Source organism: Lampetra planeri, unplaced genomic scaffold (assembly GCF_965212315.1).
Source record: "Lampetra planeri unplaced genomic scaffold, kcLamPlan1.2.h2 scaffold_254, whole genome shotgun sequence".
Lineage (NCBI taxonomy): Eukaryota > Metazoa > Chordata > Hyperoartia > Petromyzontiformes > Petromyzontidae > Lampetra > Lampetra planeri.
In genome coordinates, this window is record NW_027615082.1 from 3524 (window position 1) to 25171 (window position 21648).

The window sequence follows — 21648 nt, forward strand, 5'->3', positions numbered from 1 at the left end:
TGAGAGACACGGGGACACGGGGATTGAGAGACACGGGGACTGAGAGACACGGGGATTGAGAGACACGGGGATTGAGAGACACGGAGACACGGGGATTGAGAGACACGGGGACACGGAGACACAGGGACACAGAGACACAGGGAGACACAGGGAGACACAGGGAAACGGAGACACAGGGACACGGAGACACAGGGACACGGCGACACAGGGAGACACAGGGAGACACGGAGACACAGAGACACAGGGACACAGGGAGACACAGGGAGACACAGGGACACAGGGAGACACAGGGAGACACAGAGACACGGAGACTCTGCCGTACTAGTAGGCCGAGTGTTGCTGGGGGCTGAGGAACCGCCAGTTGTCGCCAGTCTCCAGGAGCTGGTTGAGTCGGTACGCGAGGTCCACGTCCTTGAGCAGCAAGCACTGCGCAACGCAGCAAACACAAAGACGCCCCGGGTAGCCCACGCGCCGTCCGGAGGGCAAGTGCAGCCGGCGAGCAGCGACGAAGGCCGGCGTGACGTGGCCGGCGTGGCCGGGAACGGCGCACCACGCGCCAAGGGGCACCGGCAGAGGTCGCAAACGGGTTTTGATTCATCTTCCTGGTTCTTTCGGTAAAGTCTTTACCGAAAGAACCAAGAAGATGAATCCCTGCAGTCACGAAAGCTTTAAATCGGGTTTAGATTCCTTACCCGTACCCGGCCGCACCAGGGTCGCAAATCGGTACCCGTACCCGTACCTGGCTGGGTACGGGTAGCCGGGTATCGGGTAGGGTACGGGTATCGGGTACCCGGTTGCGACCTCTGGGCACCGGCGGTGACGTCGCCACGGTGCTTGTGCCAGGCTAGGTGCGCCTCGCACGAGGGCAAAAGGCACACGGACGCAAGGGGGCTGCTGCGGCGATATTGGACTCACCATGTTCATCGTGTCCGAGAAGAAGTAGCCTGCGCAGACAGACAAGACGAAGATTGATAATTGTTTTGTTACCCTTCTATCTGGCAACAAAACTGACACCTTTTTTACAAGGAGTCATGTTTGCATAGACCACAATACCTGCGGTCATAATGCAAACAAAAAACACAACTCTTATAATGTATGTGCACTGTCCTTGAAGTTGATTGGTCCACACCTGAGACAGCTTTCCTTAGAGCCTAGCCTCACATGGTGTTGGACCAGATGACGCCAAAAGGCGCACAACTCAAAGACAATGCACCATCAGAGTATGAGAGCTCGGGGCAAGCATTTACACCATTGGAACCTCATTTGCAGTAAAAAAATATGATAATTGTTTTTTTACCCTTCTATCTTGTAAAAAAAGGTGTCAGTTTTGTTGCCAGATAGAAGGGTAAAAAAACAATTATCATATTTTTTACTGGCAAATGAGGTTCCAATGGTGTAAATGCTTGCCCCGAGCTCTCATACTCTGATGGTGCATTGTCTTTGAGTTGTGCGCCTTTTGGCGTCATCTGGTCCAACCCATGTGAGACTAGGCTCTAAGGAAAGCTGTCTCGGGTGGTGGACCAATCAACTTCAATGACAGTGCACATACATTATCAGAGTTGTGTTTTTTGTTTGCATTATGACTGCAGGTATTGTGGTCTATGCAAACATGACACATTGTAAAAAAAAGTGTCAGTTTTGCCAGATAGAAGGGTAAAAAAACAATTATCATATTTTTTACTGGCAAATGAGGTTCCAATGGTGTAAAAGACTTAGATTAGACGGACGCTGGCGCGAAGCACTTTTAAAATCGCCGAGATTAACAAAAACAATTTCCTTTGAACTGCTTTCTGTGTGTCTGGTTTGTTGCCAATTCCCCCGGCACAAACAGGTTGACAAAGATCCCCCACAGAGCCTCAACCAGAATCCCTGCAGTCACGAAAGCTTTAAAAACAAACGTGTTGTGGTTGTGGGGTGTTGTGGTTGTTGGGTGTTGTGGTTGTTGGGGTGTTGTGGTTGTTGAGTGTTGTGGTTGTTGGGTGTTGTGGTTGTTGGGTGTTGTGGTTGTTGGGTGTTGTGGTTGTTGGGTGTTGTGGTTGTTGGTTGTTGTGGTTGTTGGTGTTGTGGTTGTTGGGTGTTGTGGTTGTTGGGTGTTGTGGTTGTTGGGTGTTGTGGTTGTTGGGTGTTGTGGTTGTTGGGTGTTGTGGTTGTTGGGTGTTGTGGTTGTTGTGGTTGTTGGGGTTGTTGTGGTTGTTGGTGTTGTGGTTGTTGTGGTTGTTGGTGTTGTGGTTGTTGGGTGTTGTGGTTGTTGGTGTTGTTGTGGTTGTTGGTGTTGTGGTTGTTGGGTGTTGTGGTTGTTGGGTGTTGTGGTTGTTGGTTGTTGTGGTTGTTGGTGTTGTGGTTGTTGGTGTTGTGGTTGTTGGGTGTTGTGGTTGTTGGTTGTTGTGGTTGTTGGTGTTGTGGTTGTTGGTGTTGTGGTTGTTGGTGTTGTGGTTGTGGGTGTTGTGGTTGTTGGTGTTGGGGTTGTTGGTGTTGTGGTTGTTGGTGTTGTGGTTGTTGTGGTTGTTGGTGTTGTGGGTGTTGGTGTTGTGGGTGTTGGTGTTGTGGTTGTTGTGGTTGTTGGGTGTTGTGGTTGTTGGGTGTTGTGGTTGTTGTGGTTGTTGGTGTTGTGGGTGTTGTGGTTGTTGGTGTTGTGGGTGTTGTGGTTGTTGGTGTTGTGGTTGTTGGTGTTGTGGTTGTGGTTGTTGTGGTTGTTGGTTGTTGTGGTTGTTGGGTGTTGTGGTTGTTGGTGTTGTGGGTGTTGTGGTTGTTGGTGTTGTGGTTGTTGGTGTTGTGGTTGTTGCGGTTGTTGGTGTTGTGGTTGTTGGGGTTGTTGGTGTTGTGGTTGTTGGTGTTGTGGTTGTTGGTGTTGTGGTTGTTGGTGTTGTGGTTGTTGTGGTTGTTGTGGTTGTTGGTGTTGTGGTTGTTGGTGTTGTGATTGTTGGTGTTGTGGTTGTTGGGTGTTGTGGTTGTTGGTGTTGTGGTTGTTGGTGTTGTGGTTGTTGGTGTTGTGGGTGTTGTGGTTGTTGGTGTTGTGGTTGTTGGTGTTGTGGTTGTTGCGGTTGTTGGTGTTGTGGTTGTTGTGGTTGTTGGTGTTGTGGTTGTTGGGTGTTGTGGTTGTTGGTGTTGTGGTTGTTGGTGTTGTGGTTGTTGGTGTTGTGGGTGTTGTGGTTGTTGGTGTTGTGGTTGTTGGTGTTGTGGTTGTTGGGGTTGTTGGTGTTGTGGTTGTTGGTGTTGTGGTTGTTGGTGTTGTGGTTGTTGGTGTTGTGGTTGTTGTGGTTGTTGTGGTTGTTGGTGTTGTGGTTGTTGGTGTTGTGGTTGTTGGTGTTGTGGTTGTTGGGGTTGTTGGTGTTGTGGTTGTTGGTGTTGTGGTTGTTGGTGTTGTGGTTGTTGGTGTTGTGGTTGTTGTGGTTGTTGTGGTTGTTGGTGTTGTGGTTGTTGGTGTTGTGGTTGTTGGTGTTGTGGTTGTTGGGTGTTGTGGTTGTGGGTGTTGTGGTTGTTGGTGTTGTGGTTGTTGGTGTTGTGGTTGTTGTGGTTGTTGTGGTTGTTGGGTGTTGTGGTTGTTGGTGTTGTGGTTGTTGGTGTTGTGGTTGTTGGGTGTTGTGGTTGTTGGGTGTTGTGGTTGTTGGGTGTTGTGGTTGTTGGTGTTGTGGTTGTTGGTGTTGTGGTTGTTGGGTGTTGTGGTTGTTGGTTGTTGTGGTTGTTGGTTGTTGTGGTTGTTGGTGTTGTGGTTGTTGGTGTTGTGGTTGTTGGTGTTGTGGTTGTTGGTGTTGCGGTTGTTGGTGTTGTGGTTGTTGTGGTTGTTGTGGTTGTTGGTGTTGTGGTTGTTGGTGTTGTGGTTGTTGGTGTTGTGGTTGTTGGGTGTTGTGGTTGTTGGTGTTGTGGTTGTTGGTGTTGTGGTTGTTGGTGTTGTGGTTGTTGTGGTTGTTGTGGTTGTTGGTGTTGTGGTTGTTGGTGTTGTGGTTGTTGGGTGTTGTGGTTGTTGGTGTTGTGGTTGTTGGTGTTGTGGTTGTTGTGGTTGTTGGGTGTTGTGGTTGTTGGTGTTGTGGTTGTGGGTGTTGTGGTTGTTGTGGTTGTTGGGTGTTGTGGTTGTTGGTGTTGTGGTTGTTGGGTGTTGTGGTTGTTGGTTGTTGTGGTTGTTGGTGTTGTGGTTGTTGGTGTTGTGGTTGTTGTGGTTGTTGGGTGTTGTGGTTGTTGGTGTTGTGGTTGTGGGTGTTGTGGTTGTTGTGGTTGTTGGTGTTGTGGTTGTTGGTGTTGTGGTTGTTGGTGTTGTGGTTGTTGGTGTTGTGGTTGTTGTGGTTGTTGGGTGTTGTGGTTGTTGGTGTTGTGGTTGTTGGTGTTGTGGTTGTGGGTGTTGTGGTTGTTGTGGTTGTTGGTGTTGTGGTTGTTGGTGTTGTGGTTGTTGGTGTTGTGGTTGTTGTGGTTGTTGTGGTTGTTGTGGTTGTTGGTGTTGTGGTTGTTGTGGTTGTTGTGGTTGTTGTGGTTGTTGGTGTTGTGGTTGTTGTGGTTGTGGGTGTTGTGGTTGTTGGTGTTGTGGTTGTTGTGGGTTGTTGTGGTTGTTGTGGTTGTGGTTGTTGTGGTTGTTGTGGGTTGTTGTGGTTGTGGGTGTTGTGGTTGTTGGGTGTTGTGGTTGTGGTTGTTGTGGTTGTTGTGGGTTGTTGTGGTTGTGGTTGTTGTGGTTGTTGTGGGTTGTTGTGGTTGTGGTTGTTGTGGTTGTTGGGTGTTGTGGTTGTGGGTGTTGTGGTTGTTGTGGGTTGTTGTGGTTGTTGTGGGTTGTTGTGGTTGTTGGTGTTGTTGTGGTTGTTGTGGGTTGTTGTGGTTGTGGTTGTTGTGGTTGTTGGGTGTTGTGGTTGTGGGTGTTGTGGTTGTTGTGGGTTGTTGTGGTTGTTGTGGGTTGTTGTGGTTGTGGTTGTTGTGGTTGTTGTGGGTTGTTGTGGTTGTGGTTGTTGTGGTTGTTGGGTGTTGTGGTTGTGGGTGTTGTGGTTGTTGTTGGTGTTGTGGTTGTTGTGGGTTGTTGTGGTTGTTGGTGTTGTGGTTGTTGGGTGTTGTGGTTGTTGGTTGTTGTGGTTGTTGGTGTTGTGGTTGTTGGTGTTGTGGTTGTTGGGTGTTGTGGTTGTTGGTTGTTGTGGTTGTTGGTGTTGTGGTTGTTGGTGTTGTGGTTGTGGGTGTTGTGGTTGTTGGTGTTGGGGTTGTTGGTGTTGTGGTTGTTGGTGTTGTGGTTGTTGTGGTTGTTGGTGTTGGTGTTGTGGGTGTTGGTGTTGTGGTTGTTGTGGTTGTTGGGTGTTGTGGTTGTTGGGTGTTGTGGTTGTTGTGGTTGTTGGTGTTGTGGGTGTTGTGGGTGTTGGTGTTGTGGTTGTTGTGGTTGTTGTGGGTGTTGTGGCTGACCGTCTTCAGGGTCCTGGCACTGCAGGTTCTCCCCGTTGAGAATCTCCAGCACCTCGGATATCAGATCGGCCGCCGAGCTCTGCATGGAATCTGAGCCTGGGGCACAGCGCAGAGAGTACAGAGCCACCAAACGTCACCACAACCTGGCCACACACAACCACACAGCACCACGCCCACCACCACCACCATTCACACCACCACCACCACCACCACCATTCACACCACCACCACCACCATTCACACCACCACCATTCACACCACCACCACCACCACCACCATTCACACCACCACCACCACCATTCACACCACCACCATTCACACCACCACCACCACCATTCACACCACCACCACCATTCACACCACCACCACCATTCACACCACCACCACCATTCACACCACCACCACCACCATTCACACCACCACCATTCACACCACCACCACCACCATTCACACCACCACCACCATTCACACCACCACCACCATTCACACCACCACCACCATTCACACCACCACCACCACCATACACACCACCACCACCACCATTCACACCACCACCACCATTCACACCACCACCACCACCATACACACCACCACCACCACCATTCACACCACCACCACCATTCACACCACCACCACCACCACCATTCACACCACCACCACCACCACCATTCACACCACCACCACCATTCACACCACCACCACCACCATTCACACCACCACCACCACCATTCACACCACCACCACCATTCACACCACCACCACCACTCACACCACCACCACCACCCACACCACCACCACTCACACCACCACCACCCACACCACCACCACTCACACCACTCACACCACCACCATTCACACCACCACCACCACCACCACCGATTCATCCGCACGGCTAAAACGCAGCGGAGTGGCACAGTGGGCAGCACAGATGGTGCATCTGTCAGTCATCTACAGTCAGTCAACCTGTACCACCTGGGTCTGTCCTGTGACCTCCTGCACCTAGCCTGGCACATGAGTCAACCCGTAACACCTGGGTCTGTCCTGTGACCTCATGCACCTAGCCTGGCACATCAGTCAACCCGTAACACCTGGGTCTGTCCTGTGACCTCCTGCACCTAGCCTGGCACAGCAGTCAACCCGTAACACCTGGGTCTGTCCTGTGACCTCCTGCACCTAGCCTGGCACATCAGTCAACCCGTAACACCTGGGTCTGTCCTGTGACCTCCTGCACCTAGCCTGGCACAGCAGTCAACCCGTAACACCTGGGTCTGTCCCGTGACCTCCTGCACCTAGCCTGGCACATCAGTCAACCCGTAACACCTGGGTCTGTCCCGTGACCTCCTGCACCTAGCCTGGCACAGCAGTCAACCCATAACACCTGGGTCTGTCCCGTGACCTCCTGCACCTAGCCTGGCACAGCAGTCAACCCGTAACACCTGGGTCTGTCCCGTGACCTCCTGCACCTAGCCTGGCACAGCAGTCAACCCGTAACACCTGGGTCTGTTCCGTGACCTCCTGCACCTAGCCTGGCACAGCAGTCAACCCATAACACCTGGGTCTGTCCCGTGACCTCCTGCACCTAGCCTGGCACATGAGTCAACCCATAACACCTGGGTCTGTTCCATGATCTCCTGCACCTAGCCTGGCGCAGCAGTCAACCCGTAACACCTGGGTCTGTCCCGTGACCTCCTGCACCTAGCCTGGCACATGAGTCAACCCATAACACCTGGGTCTGTTCCATGATCTCCTGCACCTAGCCTGGCGCAGCAGCCAACCCGTAACACCTGGGTCTGTCCCGTGACCTCCTGCACCTAGCCTGGCACAGCAGTCAACCCATAACACCTGGGCCTGTCCTGTGACCTCCTGCACCTAGCCTGGCACAGCAGTCAACCCGTAACACCTGGGTCTGTCCTGTGACCTCCTGCACCTAGCCTGGCACAGCAGTCAACCCGTAACACCTGGGTCTGTCCTGTGACCTCCTGCACCTAGCCTGGCACAGCAGTCAACCCGTAACACCTGGGTCTGTCCTGTGACCTCCTGCACCTAGCCTGGCACAGCAGTCAACCTGTAACACCTGGGTCTGTCCCGTGACCTCCTGCACCTAGCCTGGCACAGCAGTCAACCCATAACACCTGGGCCTGTCCTGTGACCTCCTGCACCTAGCCTGGCACAGCAGTCAACCCATAACACCTGTGCCTGTCCTGTGACCTCATGCACCTAGCCTGGCACAGCAGTCAACCCGTAACACCTGGGCCTGTCCTGTGACCTCCTGCACCTAGCCTGGCACAGCAGTCAACCCGTAACACCTGGGTCTGTCCTGTGACCTCATGCACCTAGCCTGGCACAGCAGTCAACCCGTAACACCTGGGTCTGTCCTGTGACCTCATGCACCTAGCCTGGCACAGCAGTCAACCCATAACACCTGTGCCTGTCCTGTGACCTCATGCACCTAGCCTGGCACAGCAGTCAACCCGTAACACCTGGGTCTGTCCTGTGACCTCCTGCACCTAGCCTGGCACATGAGTCAACCCGTAACACCTGGGTCTGTCCTGTGACCTCCTGCACCTAGCCTGGCACAGCAGTCAACCCGTAACACCTGGGTCTGTCCTGTGACCTCATGCACCTAGCCTGGCACAGCAGTCAACCCGTAACACCTGTGCCTGTCCTGTGACCTCCTGCACCTAGCCTGGCACATGAGTCAACCCGTAACACCTGGGTCTGTCCTGTGACCTCCTTCCAGCGAGCCTTCGACACTTCAAGTTGCCTTAAAGTGCACCTAGCCTGGCACAAGCGCCGTGGTAATGTCACTGCTACTTTGTGGCGAATGACGGTGGTTGGTGTTGTACGTGTGTACGTGTGTACGTGTTGTACGTGTGTGCGTGTGTGCGTGTGTACGTGTTGTACGTGTGTACGTGTTGTACGTGTGTGCGTGTGTGCGTGTGTGCGTGTGTGCGTGTGTGCGTGTGTACGTGTTGTACGTGTGTACGTGTTGTACGTGTTGTACGTGTTGTACGTGTGTGCGTGTGTACGTGTGTACGTGTTGTACGTGTGTACGTGTGTACGTGTTGTACGTGTGTACGTGTGTACGTGTGTACGTGTTGTACGTGTTGTACGTGTGTACGTGTTGTACGTGTTGTACGTGTGTACGTGTGTACGTGTTGTACGTGTTGTACGTGTGTACGTGTGTACGTGTGTACGTGTTGTACGTGTTGTACGTGTGTACGTGTGTACGTGTGTACGTGTGTACGTGTTGTACGTGTTGTACGTGTGTACGTGTGTACGTGTTGTACGTGTTGTACGTGTGTACGTGTGTACGTGTGTACGTGTTGTACGTGTTGTACGTGTGTACGTGTGTACGTGTGTACGTGTGTACGTGTTGTACGTGTGTACGTGTGTACGTGTGTACGTGTGTACGTGTTGTACGTGTTGTACGTGTGTACGTGTTGTACGTGTTGTACGTGTGTACGTGTGTACGTGTTGTACGTGTGTACGTGTGTACGTGTTGTACGTGTGTACGTGTTGTACGTGTGTACGTGTGTACGTGTTGTACGTGTGTACGTGTTGTACGTGTGTACGTGTGTACGTGTGTAGGTGTTGTACGTGTGTACGTGTGTACGTGTGTACGTGTGTACGTGTGTACGTGTGTAGGTGTGTACGTGTTGTACGTGTTGTGCGTGTGTACGTGTGTACGTGTGTACGTGTGTACGTGTGTACGTGTTGTACGTGTGTACGTGTTGTACGTGTGTACGTGTGTACGTGTGTAGGTGTTGTACGTGTGTACGTGTGTACGTGTGTACGTGTGTACGTGTGTACGTGTGTACGTGTGTAGGTGTGTACGTGTTGTACGTGTTGTGCGTGTGTACGTGTGTACGTGTGTACGTGTGTACGTGTGTACGTGTTGTACGTGTGTACGTGTTGTACGTGTGTAGGTGTTGTACGTGTGTACGTGTTGTACGTGTGTACGTGTGTACGTGTGTACGTGTGTAGGTGTTGTACGTGTGTACGTGTTGTACGTGTGTACGTGTTGTACGTGTGTACGTGTGTACGTGTGTACGTGTTGTACGTGTGTACGTGTGTACGTGTTGTGCGTGTTGTGCGTGTGTACGTGTGTACGTGTTGTACGTGTGTACGTGTTGTACGTGTGTACGTGTTGTACGTGTGTACGTGTGTACGTGTGTACGTGTTGTACGTGTTGTACGTGTTGTACGTGTGTACGTGTGTACGTGTGTACGTGTTGTACGTGTGTACGTGTGTACGTGTGTACGTGTTGTACGTGTTGTACGTGTTGTACGTGTGTACGTGTTGTACGTGTTGTACGTGTGTGTACGTGTGTACGTGTGTACGTGTTGTACGTGTGTACGTGTTGTACGTGTGTACGTGTGTACGTGTGTACGTGTGTACGTGTGTACGTGTTGTACGTGTTGTACGTGTGTACGTGTGTACGTGTTGTACGTGTTGTACGTGTGTACGTGTGTACGTGTTGTACGTGTGTACGTGTTGTACGTGTGTACGTGTTGTACGTGTGTACGTGTTGTACGTGTGTACGTGTGTACGTGTTGTACGTGTGTACGTGTGTACGTGTTGTACGTGTGTACGTGTGTACGTGTGTACGTGTGTACGTGTTGTACGTGTGTACGTGTGTACGTGTTGTACGTGTGTACGTGTTGTACGTGTGTACGTGTGTACGTGTTGTACGTGTGTACGTGTTGTACGTGTGTACGTGTGTACGTGTGTACGTGTGTACGTGTGTACGTGTGTACGTGTTGTACGTGTGTACGTGTGTACGTGTGTACGTGTTGTACGTGTGTACGTGTGTACGTGTGTAGGTGTTGTACGTGTGTACGTGTGTACGTGTGTACGTGTGTACGTGTTGTACGTGTGTACGTGTGTACGTGTTGTACGTGTTGTACGTGTGTACGTGTGTACGTGTGTACGTGTGTAGGTGTTGTACGTGTGTACGTGTGTACGTGTGTACGTGTGTACGTGTGTACGTGTTGTACGTGTGTACGTGTGTACGTGTGTACGTGTTGTACGTGTGTACGTGTGTACGTGTTGTACGTGTGTACGTGTGTACGTGTGTACGTGTGTACGTGTTGTACGTGTGTACGTGTTGTACGTGTGTACGTGTGTACGTGTGTACGTGTTGTACGTGTGTACGTGTGTACGTGTGTACGTGTTGTACGTGTGTACGTGTGTACGTGTGTACGTGTTGTACGTGTGTACGTGTGTACGTGTTGTACGTGTGTACGTGTGTCTGTGTGTACGTGTGTACGTGTGTACGTGTTGTACGTGTGTACGTGTGTACGTGTGTACATGTTGTACGTGTGTACGTGTGTACGTGTTGTACGTGTGTGTACGTGTGTGTACGTGTGTACGTGTGTACGTGTTGTACGTGTGTACGTGTGTACGTGTGTACGTGTGTACGTGTGTACGTGTTGTACGTGTGTACGTGTGTACGTGTGTACGTGTGTGTACGTGTGTGTACGTGTGTGTACGTGTGTACGTGTGTACGTGTGTACGTGTTGTACGTGTGTACGTGTGTCTGTGTGTACGTGTGTACGTGTGTACGTGTTGTACGTGTGTACGTGTGTACGTGTGTACATGTTGTACGTGTGTACGTGTGTACGTGTTGTACGTGTGTACGTGTTGTACGTGTGTACGTGTGTACGTGTGTACGTGTGTACATGTTGTACGTGTGTACGTGTGTACGTGTGTACACGAATATTTACACTGTTCCAAGGCCTCCCCAAGGGTCGACTCAGCCTAAAGTGAGTACCTGGGGCGGTGTGTGAACATCGCCATTGGGGAAGACAAAGACGGCCGGGCGTGGTGCTGGCTGCTCACCATCTCATGGTACCTTCATAGGCGCCACTCAGTCTGATACGGGCATCTTTGTCTAGAGGTGTGTGTGTGTGTGTGTGGGGTTTACACTCACTGCTGCAGTGAATATTGAGTAGGGGGTGGTAGCGTGTCTAGAGGTGTGTGTGTGTGTGGGGTATACTCACTGCTGCAGTGAATGTTGCGTAGGGGGTGGTAGCGTGTCTAGAGGTGTGTGTGTGTGTGGGGTATACTCACTGCTGCAGTGAATGTTGCGTAGGGGGTGGTAGCGTGTCTAGAGGTGTGTGTGTGTGTGTGGTATACTCACTGCTGCAGTGAATGTTGAGTAGGGGGTGGTAGCGTGTCTAGAGGTGTGTGTGTGTGTGTGGGGTACACTCACTGCTGCAGTGAATGTTGAGTAGGGGGTGGTAGCGTGTCTAGAGGTGTGTGTGTGTGTGTGTGGGGTATACTCACTGCTGCAGTGAATGTTGAGTAGGGGGTGGTAGCGTGTCTAGAGGTGTGTGTGTGTGTGGGGTACACTCACTGCTGCAGTGAATGTTGAGTAGGGGGTGGTAGCGTGTCTAGAGGTGTGTGTGTGTGTGGGGTACACTCACTGCTGCAGTGAATGTTGAGTAGGGGGTGGTAGCGTGTCTAGAGGTGTGTGTGTGTGTGTGGGGTACACTCACTCCTGCAGTGAATGTTGAGTAGGGGGTGGTAGCGTGTCTAGAGGTGTGTGTGTGTGTGGGGTACACTCACTCCTGCAGTGAATGTTGAGTAGGGGGTGGTAGCGTGTCTAGAGGTGTGTGTGTGTGTGGGGTACACTCACTCCTGCAGTGAATGTTGAGTAGGGGGTGGTAGCGTGTCTAGAGGTGTGTGTGTGTGTGTGTGGGGTACACTCACTCCTGCAGTGAATGTTGAGTAGGGGGTGGTAGCGTGTCTAGAGGTGTGTGTGTGTGTGTGGGGTACACTCACTGCTGCAGTGAATGTTGAGTAGGGGGTGGTAGCGTGTCTAGAGGTGTCTGTGTGTGTGTGTGGGGTATACTCACTGCTGCAGTGAATGTTGAGTAGGGGGTGGTAGCGTGTCTAGAGGTGTCTGTGTGTGTGTGTGGGGTATACTCACTGCTGCAGTGAATGTTGAGTAGGGGGTGGTAGCGTGTCTAGAGGTGTGTGTGTGTGTGGGGTATACTCACTGCTGCAGTGAATGTTGAGTAGGGGGTGGTAGCGTGTCTAGAGGTGTGTGTGTGTGTGGGGTACACTCACTGCTGCAGTGAATGTTGAGTAGGGGGTGGTAGCGTGTCTAGAGGTGTGTGTGTGTGGGGTATACTCACTGCTGCAGTGAATGTTGAGTAGGGGGTGGTAGCGTGTCTAGAGGTGTGTGTGTGTGTGTGTGGGGTACACTCACTGCTGCAGTGAATGTTGAGTAGCGGGTGGTAGCGTGTCTAGAGGTGTGTGTGTGTGTGGGGGGTATACTCACTGCTGCAGTGAATGTTGAGTAGGGGGTGGTAGCGTGTCTAGAGGTGTGTGTGTGTGTGTGTGGGGTATACTCACTGCTGCAGTGAATGTTGAGTGCAGTGAATGTTGAGTAGGGGGTGGTAGCGTGTCTAGAGGTGTGTGTGTGTGTGTGGGGTATACTCACTGCTGCAGTGAATGTTGAGTAGGGGGTGGTAGCGTGTCTAGAGGTGTGTGTGTGTGTGTGTGGGGTATACTCACTGCTGCAGTGAATGTTGAGTAGGGGGTGGTAGCGTGTCTAGAGGTGTGTGTGTGTGTGTGGGGTACACTCACTGCTGCAGTGAATGTTGAGTAGCGGGTGGTAGCGTGTCTAGAGGTGTGTGTGTGTGTGGGGGGTATACTCACTGCTGCAGTGAATGTTGAGTAGGGGGTGGTAGCGTGTCTAGAGGTGTGTGTGTGTGTGGGGGGTACACTCACTGCTGCAGTGAATGTTGAGTAGGGGGTGGTAGCGTGTCTAGAGGTGTGTGTGTGTGTGGTATACTCACTGCTGCAGTGAATGTTGAGTAGGGGGTGGTAGCGTGTCTAGAGGTGTGTGTGTGTGTGGGGTATACTCACTGCTGCAGTGAATGTTGAGTAGGGGGTGGTAGCGTGTCTAGAGGTGTGTGTGTGGGGTACACTCACTGCTGCAGTGAATGTTGAGTAGGGGGTGGTAGCGTGTCTAGAGGTGTGTGTGTGTGTGTGTGGGGTATACTCACTCCTGCAGTGAATGTTGAGTAGGGGGTGGTAGCGTGTCTAGAGGTGTGTGTGTGTGTGTGTGGGGTATACTCACTGCTGCAGTGAATGTTGAGTAGGGGGTGGTAGCGTGTCTAGAGGTGTGTGTGTGTGTGTGTGGGGTATACTCACTGCTGCAGTGAATGTTGAGTAGGGGGTGGTAGCGTGTCTAGAGGTGTGTGTGTGTGTGTGGGGTATACTCACTGCTGCAGTGAATGTTGAGTAGGGGGTGGTAGCGTGTCTAGAGGTGTGTGTGTGTGTGTGGGGTACACTCACTGCTGCAGTGAATGTTGAGTAGCGGGTGGTAGCGTGTCTAGAGGTGTGTGTGTGTGTGTGGGGTATACTCACTGCTGCAGTGAATGTTGAGTAGGGGGTGGTAGCGTGTCTAGAGGTGTGTGTGTGTGTGTGGGGTACACTCACTGCTGCAGTGAATGTTGAGTAGCGGGTGGTAGCGTGTCTAGAGGTGTGTGTGTGTGTGTGGGGTACACTCACTGCTGCAGTGAATGTTGAGTAGCGGGTGGTAGCGTGTCTAGAGGTGTGTGTGTGTGTGTGGGGTACACTCACTGCTGCAGTGAATGTTGAGTAGGGGGTGGTAGCGTGTCTAGAGGTGTGTGTGTGTGTGTGGGGTATACTCACTCCTGCAGTGAATGTTGAGTAGGGGGTGGTAGCGTGTCTAGAGGTGTGTGTGTGTGTGGGGTACACTCACTCCTGCAGTGAATGTTGAGTAGGGGGTGGTAGCGTGTCTAGAGGTGTGTGTGTGTGTGGGGTACACTCACTGCTGCAGTGAATGTTGAGTAGCGGGTGGTAGCGTGTCTAGAGGTGTGTGTGTGTGTGGGGGGTATACTCACTGCTGCAGTGAATGTTGAGTAGGGGGTGGTAGCGTGTCTAGAGGTGTGTGTGTGTGTGTGTGGGGTATACTCACTGCTGCAGTGAATGTTGAGTAGGGGGTGGTAGCGTGTCTAGAGGTGTGTGTGTGTGGGGTACACTCACTGCTGCAGTGAATGTTGCGTAGGAGGTGGTAGCGTGTCTAGAGGTGTGTGTGTGTGTGTGGGGTACACTCACTGCTGCAGTGAATGTTGCGTAGGGGGTGGTAGCGTGTCTAGAGGTGTGTGTGTGTGTGTGGGGTACACTCACTGCTGCAGTGAATGTTGCGTAGGGGGTGGTAGCGTGTCTAGAGGTGTGTGTGTGTGTGTGGGGTACACTCACTGCTGCAGTGAATGTTGAGTAGGGGGTGGTAGCGTGTCTAGAGGTGTGTGTGTGTGTGGGGTACACTCACTGCTGCAGTGAATGTTGAGTAGGGGGTGGTAGCGTGTCTAGAGGTGTGTGTGTGTGTGGGGTATACTCACTGCTGCAGTGAATGTTGCGTAGGGGGTGGTAGCGTGTCTAGAGGTGTGTGTGTGTGTGTGGGGTACACTCACTGCTGCAGTGAATGTTGAGTAGGGGGTGGTAGCGTGTCTAGAGGTGTGTGTGTGTGTGTGTGCAGTGAATGTTGAGTAGGGGGTGGTATCGTGTCTAGAGGTGTGTGTGTGTGTGTGTGGTATACTCACTGCTGCAGTGAATGTTGAGTAGGGGGTGGTAGCGTGTCTAGAGGTGTGTGTGTGTGTGTGGGGTACACTCACTGCTGCAGTGAATGTTGAGTAGGGGGTGGTAGCGTGTCTAGAGGTGTGTGTGTGTGTGTGTGGGGTATACTCACTGCTGCAGTGAATGTTGAGTAGGGGGTGGTAGCGTGTCTAGAGGTGTGTGTGTGTGTGTGTGGGGTACACTCACTGCTGCAGTGAATGTTGAGTAGGGGGTGGTAGCGTGTCTAGAGGTGTGTGTGTGTGTGTGGGGTATACTCACTGCTGCAGTGAATGTTGAGTAGGGGGTGGTAGCGTGTCTAGAGGTGTGTGTGTGTGTGTGGGGTATACTCGGGCGTTCGACACTTCACGTGGCCTCAGGGTGCACATGGCCTGGCACAAGCGTCGTGGTGACGTCACCGCCACTTAGTGGCGAATGGCGGTTGTTGTTGTTGTTGGTATACTCACTCCTGCAGTGAATGTTCAGTAGGCGGTGGTAGCTTGCCAGGCTTGGCTCTGAGCACACAAACAAACAAAGACACACGTGTGTGCGCGTGTAACATGCGTACGTGTGTGTACGTGTGCGCGTGTAACATGTGTACGTGTGTGTACGTGTGCGTGTGTGTGTACGTGTGTGTACGCGTGTAACATGTGTACGTGTGTGTACGTGTGTGTACGTGTGTAACATGTGTACGTGTGTGTACGTGTGTGTACGTGTGCGTGCGTGCGTGCGGGCGAGTACGCGTGTGTGTACGTGTGCGTGCGTGCGTGCGGGTGAGTATGCGTGTGTGTACGTGTGCGTGCGTGCGGGCGAGTACGCGTGTGTGTACGTACTAATGCTGAGAGGCCTGCATCTCGGCCAGCATGGCCAGGCTGTAGGTGCGTGCGTACGTACGTGTGTGTGCGTATGTGTGTGTGTGTGCGTGTGTGTGTGTGCGTGTGTGTGTGTGTGTATGTGTACGTGTGTGTGTGTGTGCGTGTGTGTGTGTGCGTGTGTGTGTACGTGTGAGTGTGTGTGTGTACGTGTGTGTGTGTGTGCGTGTGCGTGTGTGTACGTGTGTGTGTACGTGTGTGTACGTGTGTGTGTACGTGTGTGCGTGTGCGTGTGTGTGCGTGTGTGTGTACGTGTGTGTGCGTGTGTGCGTGTGTGTGCGTGTGTGTGTGCGTGTGTGTGTACGTGTGTGTGCGTGTGTGCGTGTGTGTGCGTGTGTGTGTACGTGTGTGTGTGCGTGCGTGTACGTGTGTGTGTGTGTACGTGTGTGTGTGCGTGTGTGTGTGTACGTGTGTGTGCGTGTGTGTGTACGTGTGTGTACGTGTGTGTGTGTGTACGTGTGTGTGCGTGTGTGTGTGCGTGTGTGTACGTGTGTGTGCGTGTGTGTGTGCGTGCGTGTGTGTGTGTACGTGTGTGTACGTGTGTACGTGTGTGTGTGTATGTGTGTGTGTGTACGTGTGTGTACGTGTGTACGTGTGTACGTGTATGTGTGTGTGTGTACGTGTGTGTACGTGTGTACGTGTGTGTGTGTATGTGTGTGTGTGTGCGTGTGTGTGTGTACGTGTGCGTGTGTACGTACTAATGCCGAGGGCCCGCATCTCGGCCAGCATGGCCAGGCTGTAGGTGCGTGTGTGTGTGTAAATGTGTACGTGTGTGTACGTGTGTGTGTACGTGTGTGTGTGTGCGTGTGTGTACGTGTGTGTGTGTACGTGTGTGTGTGTGTACGGCCAACACCAGTGACGATTATCTGAACTGGTCCCGGGCCTCCCCTAGGTCGACTCAGCCTTAAATGAGTACCTGGTGCGGTGTGTAAAACATCACCACTGGGGAGACAAAGGCGGTCGGGCGTGGTGCTGGCCACCCACCCCCTCGTGTACCGTTCCGGCCTTCGTAGGTGCTCGCTAACAGCACTTGCCCCTACAGTCTGTTAAGGCTATACGGGGATCTTTGTTGTGTGTACGTGTGTGTGTGCATGTGTGTACGTGTGTGTGTGTGTACGTGTGTGTGTGTGTACGTGTGTGTGTGTGTGTACGTGTGTGTGTACGTGTGTGTACGTGTGTGCGCGTGTGTGTGTGTGTACATGTGCGTGTGTACGTACTAATGCCCAGGGCGCGCATCTCGGCCAGCATGGCCAGGCTGTAGGTGCGTGCGAAGGGCCCCAGGCGTCGCAGCGCCTTGAGGGCCGCGTTGAACGTGAGCACCGTGGGGCGCACGCCCTGCTCCAGCATGGCCTTCAGCAGGTCCTACCACCACCACAACCACCACCACCACAATCACCACCACAATCACCACCACCACCACAATCACCACCACCACCACCACAAACATCGGCACTGGGTGTGCTTCTGGCCACGCCACCGCCTCGTGTGCCGCCGTGCCGGCCTTCGTAGGTGCTACACACTCACAGCACTTGCCCCGACAGTCTGCTGAGGCTACACGGGGGACCTCTGTCTTTACCAGCAGCAGGTCCTTGCGGTCAGTGTCCTTCTGGCGCAGCACGGGGATGGCGCTGATGATAGCGTTGTACGCGTACAAGTTGCCTACACACACACAGCACACACGCAGCACACACGCAGCACACACGCAGCACACACGCAGCACACACACAGCACACACACAGCACACACGCAGCACACACTTAGTACACACACAGCACACACACAGCACACACGCAGCACACACGCAGCACACACGCAGCACACACACAGCACACACGCAGCACACACGCAGCACACACTTAGTACACACAGCACACACGCAGCACACACGCAGCACACACGCAGCACACACGCAGCACACACGCAGCACACACGCAGCACACACGCAGCACACACGCAGCACACACTTAGTACACACAGCACACACACAGCACACACGCAGCACACACACAGCACACACGCAGCACACACGCAGCACACACGCAGCACACACGCAGCACACACGCAGCATACACGCAGCACACACACAGCACACACACAGCACACACACAGCACACACACAGCACACACACAGCACACACACAGCACACACGCAGCACATACGCAGCACACACACAGCACACACACAGCACACACACAGCACACACACAGCACACACACAGCACACACACAGCACACACGCAGCACACACGCAGCACACACACAGCACACACACAGCACACACGCAGCACACACGCAGCACACACACAGCACACACGCAGCACACACGCAGCACACACGCAGCCCACACGCAGCACACACGCAGCACACACACAGCACACACGCAGCACACACGCAGCACACACACAGCACACACGCAGCACACACGCAGCACACACAGCACAAACAGCACACACAGATCACACGCAGCACACATGCAACAGACACGAACAGCACACACACGCAGCACACACAAGCAGCACGCACAGCGCACAGGTGTAAGTGTGAGTAGGTGTGAGTAGGTGTGAGCAGGTGTGAGCGGGTGTGAGTAGGTGTGTAAGTGTGTGTAGGTGTGAGTAGGTGTGTGTGTGTGTGTGCAGGTGTGAGTAGGTGTGAGTGGGGGTGTGAGTGGGTGTGAATAGGTGTGTGTGTGTGTAAGCGGGTGTGAGTAGCACGAAGCTTCAGGTCTTCTCGGCCACGGTCATTCCCTCCCTTCTCTACGCTTGCGAAACGTGGACCCCCCTAGTGGAGCATCTTCGCCGGTTGGAAACATTTAGGCTGGCCTGCCTACGATCCATCCTGGGTTTAACCTGCAGGCTGGATTGTGTGAGGAGCTCACAAGTCCTTGAAAGATCTGGGCAAAGTCCCATCAGTGAGCTCCTCCGGCAGGCAAGGCTGCGTTGGCTGGGTCATGTAGCCCGCATGCCCAGCCACCGCATGCCTAAACAGCTTTTGTTCGGCCGGATCGAGGGGGCTAAACGGGCGCGGCACGGGCTAGAGCAGAGATGGAGTGATGTGGTACAGGAGGACGTGGAGCTGAGTGGACTTGCCGATGACTGGTACCAGCGGTGTCAAGATCGGCCTCAGTGGAGGAGGCTCGTGAAGGACGCTACTGGGCAGTTGGAGGCAGTCGCCCTCCAACAACAACGGAGGGCGGAGGAGCGACGCTCACAACAACGAGCGGAGCGCCGGGTGGCTAAAGCACAGCAAGTTGGCACAGTAGGGGGCACAGGTGGTGCATCAGCCAGTCATCTCGGTCATCTCGGTCAGTCGACCCGTGGCACCTGCTGGGTCTGCCCCGTGACCTCCTGCCAGCGGGCGTTCGACACTTCACGTGGCCTCAGGGTGCACATGGCCTGGCACAAGCGTCGTGGTGACGTCACCGCCACTTAGTGGCGAATGGCGGTTGTTGTTGTTGTTGTGAGTAGGTGTGTGTAAGTGTGAGGTGTGAGTAGGTGTGTGCGGGTGTGAGTAGGTGTGAGTAGGTGTGTGTGGGTGTGTGTAAGTGTGTGCGGGTGTAAGTGTGAGCAGGTGTGTGCGGATGTGTGTGTGTGTGTGCAGGTGTGTGTGGGTGTGTGTGTGTGCAGGTATGAGTATGTGTGAGTGGGTGTGAGTGGGTGTGTGTAAGTGTGTGTAAGTGTGTGTAAGTGTGTGCGGGTGTGAGTAGGTGTGTGTAAGTGTGTGGCCTGGCACAAGCGTCGTGGTGATGTCACCGCCACTTAGTGGCGAATGGCGGTTGTTGTTGTTGTTGTAAGTGTGTGCAGGTGTGAGTGGGTGTGAGCAGGTATGAGTAGGTGTGAGTGGGTGTGAGTAGGTGTGTAAGTGTGTGCAGGTGTATGCAGGTGTGAGTGGGTGTGAGTGGGTGTGAGCAGGTGTGAGTAGGTGTGTGTAGGTGTGAGTGAGTGTGAGTAGGTGTGTGCAGGTGTGAGTGGGTGTGAGCGCACCTTTAAGTCCAGAGTTGTTCATCTCCACGAAGAGGTTGAACGCTTCCTCCGCTGCTCGGTGCTGCAGACGACAAAGGTCCCCCACCCCCCCACAATGTGGCCTGTCACATTGTGTGTTCTTGCATGTGCACGTACGTGTGCTTGTGTCTGCGTGTGTACGTGAGTGTGTACGTGAGTGTGTACGTGAGTGTGTACGTGTGCGTGTGTACGTGAGCGTGTACGTGTGTGTACGTGAATGTGCACGTGTGTGTGTACGTGTACGTGTGTACGTGAGTGTGTACGTGAGTGTGTACGTGAGTGTGTACGTGTGTGTACGTGAGTGTGTACGTGAGTGTGTACGTGTGTGTGTACGTGAGTGTGTACGTGAGTGTGTACGTGAGTGTGCACGTGAGTGTGTACGTGTGTGTACGTGAGTGTGTACGTGAGTGTGTACGTGAGTGTGTACGTGTGTGTGTACGTGAGTGTGTACGTGAGTGTGTACGTGTGTGTGTACGTGAGTGTGTACGTGAGTGTTTACGTGAGTGTGTACGTGTGTGTGTACGTGTGTGTGTACGTGAGTGTGTACGTGAGTGTGCACGTGAGTGTGCACGTGAGTGTGTACGTGAGTGTGTACGTGAGTGTGTACGTGAGTGTGTACGTGAGTGTGTACGTGAGTGTGTACGTGAGTGTGTACGTGAGTGTGTACGTGAGTGTGTACGCGAGTGTGTACGTGTGTGTGTACGTGAGTGTGTACGTGTGTGTGTACGTGAGTGTGTACGTGAGTGTGTACGTGAGTGTGTACGTGAGTGTGCACGTGTGCGTGTGTACGTGAGTGTGTACGTGAGTGTGTACGTGAGTGTGTACGTGAGTGTGTACGTGAGTGTGTACGTGTGTGTGTACGTGTGTGTGTACGTGAGTGTGTACGTGTGTGTGTACGTGAGTGTGTACGTGAGTGTGCACGTGTGCGTGTGTACGTGAGTGTGTACGTGTGTGTGTACGTGAGTGTGTACGTGAGTGTGTACGTGAGTGTGTACGTGTGCGTGTGTACGTGTGTACGTGAGTGTGTACGTGAGTGTGCACGTGAGTGTGTACGTGTGCGTGTGTACGTGTGTACGTGAGTGTGTACGTGAGTGTGCACGTGTGCGTGTGTACGTGAGTGTGTACGTGAGTGTGTACGTGAGTGTGTACGTGAGTGTGCACGTGTGCGTGTGTACGTGTGTGTGTACGTGAGTGTGTACGTGAGTGTGTACGTGAGTGTGTACGTGAGTGTGCACTTGTGCGTGTGTACGTGTGTGTGTACGTGAGTGTGTACGTGTGAGTGTGTACGTGTGCGTGTGTACGTGAGTGTGTACGTGTGTACGTGTGCGTGTGTACATGTGCGTGTGTACATGTGCGTGTGTACGTGTGCGTGTACGTGAGCGTGTACGTGTGTGTGTGTACGTGAGTGTGTACGTGAGTGTGTGTACGTGAGTGCGTGTACGTGAGTGTGTACGTGTGTACGTGAGTGTGTACGTGTGTGTACGTGAGTGTGTACGTGAGTGTGTACGTGAGTGTGCACGTGAGTGTGCACGTGTGCGTGTGTACGTGAGTGTGCACGTGTGCGTGTGTACGTGAGTGTGTACGTGAGTGTGCACGTGTGTGTACGTGAGTGTGCACGTGTGCGTGTGTACGTGAGTGTGTACGTGTGTGTGTACGTGAGTGTGTACGTGTGCGTGTGTACGTGAGTGTGCACGTGTGCGTGTGTACGTGAGTGTGCACGTGTGTGTACGTGTGTGTGTACGTGAGTGTGTACGTGAGTGTGTACGTGTGTGTGTACGTGTGCGTGTGTACGTGTGCGTGTGTACGTGAGTGTGCACGTG

The 21648-nt window shown here is 53.1% G+C and overlaps 1 protein-coding gene across 1 annotated transcript in view; it reads right to left on the reverse strand.

Moving 5' to 3' along the window:
* Positions 1-276: 276 nt before the first annotated feature.
* PTCD3 (pentatricopeptide repeat domain 3) overlaps positions 277-21648 on the reverse strand; it is a 49224-nt gene continuing 27852 nt past the window's right edge. The window contains exons 11-17 of the mRNA XM_078623441.1: positions 19811-19871; positions 17407-17489; positions 17048-17192; positions 15426-15473; positions 5365-5460; positions 916-944; positions 277-426 (exon numbers count right to left, since the gene is read on the reverse strand). Coding sequence (XP_078479567.1) covers positions 322-426; positions 916-944; positions 5365-5460; positions 15426-15473; positions 17048-17192; positions 17407-17489; positions 19811-19871 — 567 coding nt within the window. The 3' untranslated portion in view covers positions 277-321. The remainder of the gene's footprint in view (positions 427-915; positions 945-5364; positions 5461-15425; positions 15474-17047; positions 17193-17406; positions 17490-19810; positions 19872-21648) is intronic.